Source organism: Heterodontus francisci, chromosome 32, assembly GCF_036365525.1.
Source record: "Heterodontus francisci isolate sHetFra1 chromosome 32, sHetFra1.hap1, whole genome shotgun sequence".
NCBI classification, from domain to species: Eukaryota; Metazoa; Chordata; class Chondrichthyes; order Heterodontiformes; family Heterodontidae; genus Heterodontus; species Heterodontus francisci.
Genome location: NC_090402.1, coordinates 56,424,269 through 56,436,693, shown reverse-complemented (window position 1 = coordinate 56,436,693; position 12,425 = coordinate 56,424,269). Strand labels below are relative to the sequence as shown.

The 12,425-nt window shown below is 43.6% G+C and overlaps 1 protein-coding gene across 1 annotated transcript in view; it reads left to right on the top strand.

Moving 5' to 3' along the window:
* Positions 1–472: 472 nt before the first annotated feature.
* The window catches only part of LOC137347824 (zinc finger protein 271-like), a 179,512-nt gene continuing 167,559 nt past the window's right edge, over positions 473–12,425 (top strand). Inside the window, exon 1 of the mRNA XM_068012856.1 lies at positions 473–1,092. Within this exon, the coding sequence (XP_067868957.1) occupies positions 506–1,092 (587 nt within the window). The 5' untranslated portion in view covers positions 473–505. The remainder of the gene's footprint in view (positions 1,093–12,425) is intronic.

Here is a 12,425-nt window from a genome sequence, read left to right as displayed (position 1 = left end):
TTTGGCGTCTTTTAGTTTGAATGGATCACATGTTTGGGGGAGACAAGAGAGGAAAGAATGTTCCATAGAAATTAGAGTTATCTGTTCTGAATTTCTATTCTGTACTGACTGTGATGACTTTTGTAAACTACTTTTACAGGGTATTCGAAGGAGAGGATTTGCAGACTGGAAACTCAAACCAAACATCACATCACGATCTGACAATCACTCGATTCATCAGGTCCTGAATCTCATCAGCCTTTGAATGTGGAAGGAGAAATGTTTGTCTGTTCAGCCTGTGGGAAAACATCTCAAACATCAGTGTGACTAGAAAAGCACTGAGACACACACACCCGAGTGAGAGTGTTCCAGTGCACTGACTGTGGAAAGAGCTTTAACCAGTTATACAGCCTGAAAAAAAAAAAATCGCACCATTCACAATAGGGAGATCCCGTACATGTGTTCTGTGTGTAGTCAAGGCTGCAACTGATTGTCCAACCTGGAGAATCACAAGGACACCCACACCATGGAGAAACCGTGGAAATGTGGGGACTGTGGGAAGGAATTCAATTACCCATCCAAGCTGGAAATTCATCGGCGCAGTCACACTGGGGAGAGGCCATTCACCTGCTCAGAGTGTGGGAAGGGATTCAGTCGGTCATCACATCTGCTGGCACACCAGCGAGTTCACAGTGGGGAGAGGCCATTCACCTGCACCGAGTGTGGGAAGGGATTCACTCTGTCCTCCCACCTGCTGAGACACCACCATGTTCACACTGGGGAGAGACCATTCACCTGCTCAGAGTGTGGGAAGGGATTCAGTCGGTCATCACTCCTGCTGACGCACCAGCGGGTTCACACTGGGGAGAGGCCGTTCACCTGCTCCGTGTGTGGGAAGGGATTCACTTGCTTAACCAACCTGCTGGCACACCAACGCATTCACACTGGGGAGAGGCCATTCACCTGCTCTGTGTGTGGAAAGGGATTCACTCAGTCATCCACCCTGGTGAGACACCAGCGAGTTCATACTGGGGAGAGGCCATTCATCTGCTCCGTGTGTGGAAAGGGATTCACTCGGTCATCCTGTCTCCTGACACACCAGCAAGTTCACAAGTGACTGCAACTGCTGTTGCTGCTGTTAATCACATCCAGGACTGAACCATCTTCATTCTGACATTTGGGGTTTATTTCAGTTGATAATGATGCCCGGCAACTGGACTGGAGTTTAATATTCCAGATATTTGTTTGATAAATCAGTTTTGTGTCAAACACACAGTGTTCAACTCCTTGAGTGCTCTAAGATAAGAGTAGACTGATGTACTGTTACTGTCTGTTGCATTTCTGGGCTTTTTCTCCTTTGTTACTGGAAGACTTGTATTTGTATAGTGCCTTTCACCACTACAGGATGTCCCATAGTGTTTTATAGCTAATGAAGTTCTTTTGATTTGTACTCAGTGCTGTTGGCAGCCATGGCTCAGTGGGTAACACTCTCACCTCTGAGTCAGAAGATTGTGGGTTCAAATTTTCTCCACGACTTAAGCACAAAAATCAAGGCTGACAGTCCAGTGAGGGAGTGCTGTACTGTCAGAGGTGCTGTCTTTCAGATAGAACGTTAAACTGAGGCCCCGTCTTTCCCATCAGGTGGATGTAAAAGATCCCATGGCTCTATTTCAAAGAAGAACAGGGGAGTTATCCCTGGTGTCCTGGGCAATATCTATCCCTTCATCAACATCAGTAAAATAGATGATGTGATCATTAGGACATTGCTGTTTGTGGGTGCTTGCTGTGTGTTTCCTATGTTAGAACAGTGACTGCACTTCAAAAGTACTTAATTGGCTGTAAAATGCTTTGGAACATTCTTGAAGTCACGAAAGGTGTTCTATAAACGTAAGTTCTGATGAAAGGTCACACAGACCTGAAATGTTAACTCTGTTTCTCTCTCCCTCCCCCAGGTCCCTTTATAACTGAGCAAAATTTCCTTTAAAGTTTTGCCCTTTGATGTTGCAATTTATTAATCCTTCATTCCACCAAAAGAGCTGGAAAGCTGGCGGCCGTTAACCCAGGCCTGTCATTGGGCGAAGCAGGTGCAACCTTGGGGCCGGGAGCCTCTTATGGGGGGTGTTGAGGCCTACACCGGGTGTTTCTGAAGCCTTCCTGCCCACCCAGCGGCGCCATCACTCCTTCCACCCCATTGCCGCTTACCAGCTGCAGAAGCCACTCAAGAGCCTCTCCACCGCCATCAGTTGCACTGCGCATGCTCCAAGCGCTGATGGGCACTGTGCCTGTGCTTTGATCTCCTATGGTGTGAATAGGGGGCATTCTCTACCGTGTGGAATGTTGGGTAAAAGCCCTGCCATTGTGTGATAATGCATCAAATCTTTTGAACTTTGAAAACTAGGATGTGAACAGGTGGAAAAACTATGTAAGTCCCTTTGCAAATGTGAACTATCTGAATGGTCTCTCTCCAGTGTGACTGTGCTGGTGTATCAGTAAATGGGATTATTGTGTCTATCCATTTCCACATTCAGCTCGTGAACACCCTCTTCCCAGTGTGACTGAACCCATGAGTTTCCAGCTGAGACACGAAAACGAATCCCAGCCCATAGTCAACAACAACTTGTATTTATATAGCACCTCTACCCGGGTAAAAACATCTCAAAGCCCCTCACAGAAGTGTATAAAGTGCCCACATTAAGTTCTGATGAAAGGTCATTGGCCAGAAACATTAAAATACAAGATACTGAAAATCTGAAATAAAAATAGAAAGTGCTGGAAATACTCAGCAGGTGTGGCAGCATCTGTGGAGAGAGAAACAGAGTTAACGTTTCAGGTCTGTGACCTTTCATCGCCAATTCATCACCTTTCCTCACCAGTCTAACTGTTGCAGAGGCATCTGTCCACAACACTATTGGTAGGAGTGACCACCGCACAGTCTTTGTGGAGACGAAGTCCTGTCTTCACAGTGAGGGTACCCACCATCGTGTTGCGTGGCACTACCACTGTGCTAAATGGGAAAGCTTTTGAACAGATCTAGCAACTTAAAACTGGGCATCCATGAGGCTTTGTGGGCCATCAGCAGCAGCAGAATTATATTCAACCGCAATCGGCAACCTCATGGTCCGACATATCTCCTCCTCGACCATTACCATCAAGCTGATGGACCAACCCTGGTTCAATGAAGAGTGCAGGAGCAGCACCAGGGATACCTAAAAATGAGGTGTCAGCCTGGTGAAGCTACAACACAGGACTACTTGCATGCCAAATAGCAGAAACAGGTAAGGCTAAGCAATTCCACAGCCACCAATTAACATCTAAGCTCTGCAGTCCTGCCGCATCCAGTCGTGAATGGTGGTGATAATTAAACAACTAACAGGAGGAGGAGGCTCCACACCCATCCTCAATGTGCTGGGCTCCCCCATCAATCAGTGCAAAAGACAAGGCTGAAGCATTTGCATCCATCTTCAGCCAGAAGTGCCGAGTGGATGATCCATCTTGGCCTCCTCCTGAGGTCTCCAGCATCACAGATGCCAGTCTTAAGCCAATCCGATGCCCTCCGCTTGATATCAAGAAACGGCTGAAGGCACTGAATACTGCAAAGGCTATGGGCCTTGACACCATTCCGGCAATAGTACTGAAGACTTGTGCTCCAGAACTTGCCACACCTCTAGCCAAGCCGTTCCAGTACAGCTACAACACTGGTATCTACCCGGCAATGTGGAAAATTGCCCAAGTATGTCCTATACACAAAAAACAGGACAAATCCAACCCGGCCAATTATTGTCCTATCAGTCTACTCTCGATCATCAGCAAAGTGATGGAAGGGGTCTTCAACAGTGATATCAAGCAGCACTTGCTCAACAATAACCTGCTCATTGATGGTCAGTTTGGATTCCGCCAGGGCCACTCAGCTCCTGATCTCATTACAGCCTTGGTTCAAGAAGGCAGCTCACAAAAGGCCTGCTCAGGTCTGGGAAAAGAACTCGACCGATCCACTGTCGGCCCGACCCGGCCCGAATCCCTCCAATTTTGCCCTGTGCCTGATCCAACCTGAGCCCGACCCTGGCTTGACCTGACCCCAACCCAACCACCCCTTTACTTACCTTCTGACTTGGAACCTCCAGGAAGCTGCAGCATGTACATGATGATGTCATAGTGATGCTACTCACTCACTGCACAGACTCAGTTTTGTCCTGGACTCCCAACTCAGGTAAGTTTTTAATTTCAATACTTACCAGCAGAGCACTTACCCTGTGTGTCCGACCCCACCCAACCTGAGCCCGAAAGCTGGACCCAGAAGGGGGGCCTGACTCGACTCGACTCGACTCGACCCGAACCCCTTCCATATCTTCGGGTAGCAGGCCTTTACAGCTAACAACCACCTTCTCAAGGGCAATTAGGCACGGGCAATAAATGCTGGTCTAGCCAGCAAAGTGCACAGCCCATGAATGAAGAAAAAAAAATCCTAATCAATAACTACTAACCCCACCCCTAATCAGTAACCCCTGGTCCCAATCACAAACCCCAATCCTACTCAATAACTACTAACCCTATCCATTAACCCCAATCCTACTCAATAACCACTAACCCTACCCATTAACCCCAATCCTAATCAATAATCACTAACCCTACCCATTAACCCGAATCCTAATCAATAACCACTAACCCCAATCCTAATTAATAGATATTAACCCTCCCAACCACAAACCCAAATCCTAATTAGTACCAATAACCCAAACCCAATCAATAAATCACTAACCCTAACCACTGACACCAATACGAATGATTAACTCCTAACCACTAACTCCAACCAATTGCCCCAAACCTAATCAATAACCACTAACCCAAATTTTGATCAATGACCACCATCCCCAGCCATAACCCCAATCCTAATCAATAACCATTAATCCCAACCACTGACCCCCAATTCTAACCAATCACCACTAACCCCAATCCTAATCAAAATCCATTGTCCCCAATACCGATCATTAACCCCAATCCTAATCAATTAGCAGAAACCCAAACCACTAACTACAATGCTAATCAAAAACCAATAACTCCAACCAACCAAACCCTAATCAAAAACCACTAACTGAAACCCAATCAATAATCATTAACTCCAACCATTGACACCAATCCTACTCAATAAGCAATAACCTCAGCCAATAACCCCAATACTAATCAGGAGGCACTAAACCCACCCACTAACCACAATCCTAATTAATAACCACTAACTCCGACCACTGGCCCTAATCCCAATCAAAAGCAACAAAACCCAGCACTAACACAGTCCTAATCAATAATTATTCGACAAATCCTCATCAATGACTACTAACTACAATCCCTAATCAATAACCACTAACTCCAGCTACTAACCCCATCCAATAACCCTAATCCCAATCAATAACCAGTCACCTAAACAACTCACCCTAACTCTAATCAGTAACTACTAACCCCAACCCTAATCAATAACCCCAATAACTAACCCTGATCCTAATAAGTAACCACTCCTCCCAACCACTAACCTCAATCCTGGTCAATAACCACTAACAGCAATCCTACTCAGTAACTACTAACCCCAATCTCGATCAATAATCAATAGTCCCTATCCTCATCAATAACCGCTAACCCCAATCCTAATCACAACCACTACCCCCAACCACGAACCCCAATCCTAATCCAATAACCATCAATACCAATTCTAATAAATAACCACCAACTCCAACCACTGAACCAAATCCTAATCAATAAATCACTAACCCCAACCACTTACCCCATTCCCAATTAATAACCACTATTCTCAATCCTAATCAAAATCCATTGCCACAATACTAATCATTAAGTAGTAACCCCAAGCCTAATCAATAAGCAATAATGCCAACCACTAATGGTAATCCTAATCAATAACCATGAACCAAAACCCAATCAATAACCACTCAGCCCAACCACTGACCCCAATACTAGACATTAATCACTAACCCCAATCTTAATCAATAACCACGAACCCCAACTAGCAACACAAATCCTAATCAATAACCACTAACCCCAATTGCTAACCCAATCCTAATCAATAACCATTAACCCCAATCACTAACACCAATCCCAAACAACTAACCCGAATCCTCATCAATAACCATTAATCTCAACCACTGACTCTGATCCTAATCAATAACCACTGATCCCAATTCTAATCAATAACCACTAACCCCAGCCTAATCAACAACTAACCCCAACCTCTAACCCCAAACCCAATCAATAACCTCTTACCCCAATCCTAATCAATAACCTCTAACCCAACCACTTACCCCAATCCTAATTAATAACCACTAATTCTGCTCCTAATCAAAATCCACCACCTCCAATAATAATAACTAACCCCTAATCCCAACCACTAACCCAAAGCCAAGCAATACCCACTAAGCCCTACCACTGACTCCAGTACTAATCATTAACCACTAACCCCAAACACTGACCCAATCCCAAACAATAATCATTAAACCAAATCCCAACCACTACCGCAAATCAATTACCACCATCCCCAGCCACTAACCCCAATCCTAATTAATAACCAATAACCTCCACCACTAACCCCAACCCTAATCAATCACCACTAACTCCAACCATTAAAACCAATCCCAGTCAATAATCACTGACCCCAATCCTAATCGATAACCACCTAATCCCAAACCTAATCAATAATCACCAACCCCAAATCCTTATCAATAACCACTAACACCAACCACTGACACCAATTCTAATCAATCACCACTCATCCCCAATTAATAACCCCAATGTTAATCAATAAACACTATCTCAAATCACTAATCCCAATGCCAATCAATAACCACTAATGCCAACCACTGACCCCAATACTAATCATTAACCACTAACCTCAACCCAAATCAATATGCACTAACCTCAACCACTAACCGCAATCCTAATCAGTAACTACTAACCCCAATCCCGATCAATAACCACTCATCCCAATCCTAAACAATAACCACTAACCCCAATCCCAATCAATAACCACTCATCCCAATCCTAAACAATAACCACTAACCCCAATCCCAATCAATAACCACTCATCCCGATCATAATCAATAACCACTAACATCAATCCTAATCAATCACCACTAATCTCAACCACTAACCCCAATCCTAATCACAACCACTAACATCAATCCTAATCAATCACCACTAATCTCAACCACTAACCCCAATCCTAATCAATAAGCACCAACTCCAACCACTGACCGCAATCCTAGTCAGTAACTACTAACCCCAATCCCGATCAATAACCACTCATCCCAATCCTAAACAATAGCCACTAACCTCAATCCTAATAATCACTAACCGGAACCAGCAACACAAATCCTAATAGATAACCACTAACCCAAATCACTGACCCCAATGCTAATCAATAACCACTAACCCCAACCACTAATCCCAATCCAAATCAATAACCACCAACTCCAACCACTAATCGCACTCTGAATCAAAAACCACCAACCCTAACCCTAACTTCAATCCCAATCAATAACTAATAACCCCAGTGCTAATCAATAACTACCAACTCCAACCACTAATCCCACTCCTAATCAAAAGCCACCAACCCCAATCCTAATCAATAAGCACGAACACCAACCACAAACCCCAATCTCAATCAGTAACCTCAATTCTGCTTTTAAAAAACCACTAACCCCAATCCTAATCAATAACCATTAATACTAACCACTAACCCCAATCCTAATCAATAACCATTAATACTAACCACTGACCCCAATCATAATCAATAACCACTATTAGGAAGGCAAGTGGAATGTTGGCATTTATTGGAAGGGAGATGGAGTATAAAAGTAGTGAAGTCTTGCTACAACTATACAGGGTATTGGTGACACTGCATTTACAGTACTGTGTACAGTTTTGTCTCTTTACTTAAGAAGGTTTATACTTGCATAGGAAGCAGTTCAGAGCAGGTTCACTCACTGATTCCTGGGATGAAAATGTTGTATGAGGAAAGGTTGAGCAGGTTGGGCCTATGCTCTTTGGGCTTTAGGAGAGTGAGGGGTGATCAGGCTGAAACATTCAAGATTCTGAAGGATGGCAAGTGTTTCTCCAGGTATTTAAGAAGGAAAAGAGTATGTAAAGTGAGTGTTGGTCCTCTAGAGAGTGAGAATTGGGAGTTAATAGTAGATAATAAGGAAATGGCAGATGAAACAAATATTTTGCTTCTGTCTTCACTAGAGAGGATACAAAAACATTCCAGTAATAGCTGTAAAACAGGAGGTGGAAGGAAAAGAGGAACTTGGTGAAATTACAATTAGCGGGGAAGCGGTACTGAACAAACTGATGGAGCTGCAGGCTGACAAGTCCCTAGGTCCTGATGGACTTCATCCTAGGGTCTTAGAAGAGGTGGCTAATGAGGTGATCGATGCATTGGTGTTAATTTTTCAAAATTCACTAGATTCTGGAATGGTTCATCATAATGGAAAGTAGCAAATAAAATCCCTCTATTCACAAAGTTGGGGGTGGGGGGCAGAGGCAGAAAACAGGTAAGTTAGCTTGACGTCTATTGTGGGGAAGATGTTAGAATTGATCATTAAGGAGGCTACAGCTGGGCACATAGATAAACTCACAGTAATTGGGAATAGTCAGCATGGTTTTGTGAAAGGGAAATCATGTTTGACCAATTTATTGAAGTTCTTTGAAGGAGTAACACGCGCTGTAGATAAAGGGGAGCCTGTTGATGTACTGTACTTGGATTTCCAGAAGGCATTTGACAAGGTGCCATATAAAAGGTTATTGTGTAAAGTAGGAGCTCATGGTGTAGGGGGTAACCTAGACAGATGATTGGCTGGCTAGCAGAAAACAGAGTATGCATAAATGGGTCTGTTTCTGATTGGCGGGATGTGACGAGTGGAGTCCCGCAGGGGTCTGTGCTGGGGCCTCAACATTTTACAATTTATATCAATGACTTAGATGAGGGGAGTGATGGCATGGTAACTAAATTTGCAGATGACACAAAGATAGGTAGGAAAGTATGTTGTGAAGAGGACATAAGGAGGTTGCAGACCAATATGGATAGGTTGAGTGAGTGGGCAAAAATCTGGCAGATGGAGTATTATGTGGGAAAATGTGATGTTGCTCACTTTGGCAGGAAGAATACAAAAGCAGAGTATTACTTAAATGGAGAACGACTGCAGTATTCCGAGGTGCAGAGGAATCTCGGCGTTCCAGTGCATGAGTCACAAAAAGTTAGTATGCAGGTACAGTAATTAATAAAGAAGGCTAATGGAATGTTATCCTTTTATTATGAGAGGAATTGAAAATAAATGTAAAGATGTTATGCTTCAGTTATACAGGGCATTGGTGAGACCACATTGCGAATATTGTGTGCAGTTTTGGTCTCTTTATTTAAGGAAGGATGTAAATATGTTGGAGGCGGTTCAGAGGAGGTTTACTCGATTGATACCTGGAATGAGTGGGTTGTCTTATGAGAAAAGGTTGGACAGAGTGGGCTTGTTTTTACCGGAGTTTAGAAGAGTGAGGGGAGACTTGGTTTGAGTATATAAGATGTTGAACGGTCTTGATTCAGTAGATATGGAAAGGATGTTTCCTCTTGTGGGTGAGTCCAGAACTAGGGCGCCCTGTTTTAAAATTTGGGGTCGCCCATTTAGGACAGAGATGAGGAGAATTTTTTTTCTCTCTTTGGAACTCTCTGCCTCAGAAGGTGGTGGAGGTTGGGTCATTAAATATTTTTAAGGCGGAGGTAGATAGATTCTTGTTAGGCAAGGGAATCGAAGGTTATCGGGGGTAGATGGTAGTGTGGAATTTGAGACAAACAGATCAGCCATGATCTTATTGAATGGCGGAGCAGGCTCAAGGGGCCGAATGGCCTACTTCTGCTCCGAATTTGTATGCTCGTATGCATTGTTACAACCAAGGAGGGAGAAATGCACTGTTAATTCAGTCCCACTTCTCCACGGGTCACGGCATATCAATAAATTTTCCCATCTACCGAAGATTAGCCAACTAGATACTCTATTTGTCCCCCAGAATAAAGCACACCAAACCAGGTTTCTTTAAACATCAACAATATTAATTATTTATTAGAAAAGAGATAATAAGTCTTAGCTACTAATGAGTTGAATCTATAAATATGAAAAGCTCCTTAGTTTCTTAACCCTCATGCACACACACACACACACACACACACACACATTCAAAAAATGGTTAACCAGGGAAAAAGGATTTTGGTTTACAGCTGTTTCTTAGAAATAGAAGGAATAATAAAAATAAACCAGTTTGTCACGTTCTGGTAGGAAATTTTCAGTTGGATGAGGTGTTACAGAGTCAAATATTCGAATGCAACTCAAAGACTCTCCAAGTAAAGTTGATGAACAGTCTTTGATGGCTAGGCATTCAAGACAATTCGAATACAGCAGGTCTTTCAGCAGGGATGTATCAACGGGTCTGCTCAGGACTCCCATCAGAAGCACGTCAGTGGAAGCTTTGTTCAGGTTCCAGGATTTCCCAAAATGCAGGAGGCAACAGGAGTCAAACTAGATGCAGGAATTCTTCAGAGACAGGAGGCAAAGGAATCTGCCATCTTTCAAATGCAGGATTTCTTTTCAAGAGATGCAAGCCTCCTTTACAGAGAGAGGTATTTTTCTCCAGTCTCCAGCAGGCAGGTCAGGTCTAAGTTTCAAATGCCTGCGCTTTGTCCAACTCACTGGTTTTTAAAAAAATCCAAAGTGAAAGCAAAGAGCCTTCCTGAGCCGATCACCTGACCAGACTGTGTCTCCCTGTCATTCAAAGTGTTGCTCTTAGGAGGTCAAAACCCCTTGCTGTTTCCTTGAAACTATTCTTGTATACAAAGTCAACATCCAAAACTTCCAGCTATTTGCAGATGTCCAAGTTCACTGAAAATCCTTTTTTCATTTTTTAAAATGCACAGAATTCTAAGATTTTAGTACAAAAATAAAACCTCTCATAACAGTATGTAAAACACATCCCACCTGTTTATACTGAGAATCCCAGGGCAAGGACCAAGACCCAGAGTAAGGCACAAAACAAATGGGAAAGAGGAGGGGAAAACAGGAAGTTTTCTTAGAAAGTTTATTAGAAATAGAATGAATAATAAAAATCTAAGGAAGTAAATCAAGGAGTAGCGACTGAGGTACACCAGGCTTCAGTTTTAGAGCCTGTAGACTTCAGGAGGGGAAGACTGAGTTCAGTAGTTTTACAATCCAGGGATGGAACAAGGAGCAGATGGGGAGACTAATGTGGATTCCAGAACAGTGAGGATGTGGGGGGAGGGAGATTGTGTAGGGCTGTATATTAGGGATGTAGGAGGGAATAGTGAGAGACAGAGAGAGAGAGTGGGAGGTTAGAGTGGACCATGAAAAGTCTGTTAAGCTGTCTGTTTGCTGTGACCTGTTTTCCTTCTGTTAAAAATAGCCTCCTGTAGCCCAATGACACAAACAGCCCATTAAACTCCACCAATGTCCTTTGGTCTGGTGTGGTCTCCCTTTGTGAAACATCGGCTGTTGTTAAAGCTTTTCATTCTGACATACTCACTGTGTGAAATGAGCTGCAGAACTGCCGACACCGTCAGCTTTAAGGAGACATTTCCCTTTGGAGATCGGATGCTCATTTCGTTTGAACAGGGGGATATTGGACAGGAAGCCCGCATTACGAACATTATACTGCAGCTGGGATATGACAGAATGTGACAGTGAGGCTTTCAGGTACTTTATTAAACACACCCACAAGCAGCCAGCGATGTGGAGCCTCCTGAGAGTCACAAGATCACAAGAACTAGGAGCAGGAGTAGACCATATGGCCCATCGAGCCTGCTCCACCATTCAAAATGATCATGGCTGATCTTAGGCTTCAATTCCACTTTCCTTGATTCCCTCTGAGACCAAAAATCTGTCTATCTCAGCCTTAAATGTATTCAATGATGGAGCATCCACAACCCTCTGGGGTAGAAAATTCCAAAAATTCACAACCCTTTGAGTGAAGTAATTTCTCCTGATCTCAGTCCTGAATGATTGACCCCTTATCCTAAGACTGTGTCCTTGTGTTCTAGATTCCCTGACCAGTGGAAACAATCTCTCAGCTTCTACCCTATCAAACCCTTTCAGAATCTTGTATGTCTCAATTAGATTGCCTCTCATTCTTCTAAACTCCAGAGGATATAGGCCCAATTTAGTCAGCCTCTCAGGACTTGACAGGGTAGATGCAGGAAGGATGTTCCTGATGGTGGGGGAGTCCAGAACCAGGGGTCATAGTCTAAGGATACGGGGTAAACCTTTTAGGACTGAGATGAGGAGAAATGTCTTCACCCAGAGAGTGGTGAGCCTGTGGAATTCACTACCACAGAAAGCAGTTGAGGCCAAAACATTGTATGTTTTCAAGAAGGAGTTAGATATAGCTCTTGGGTC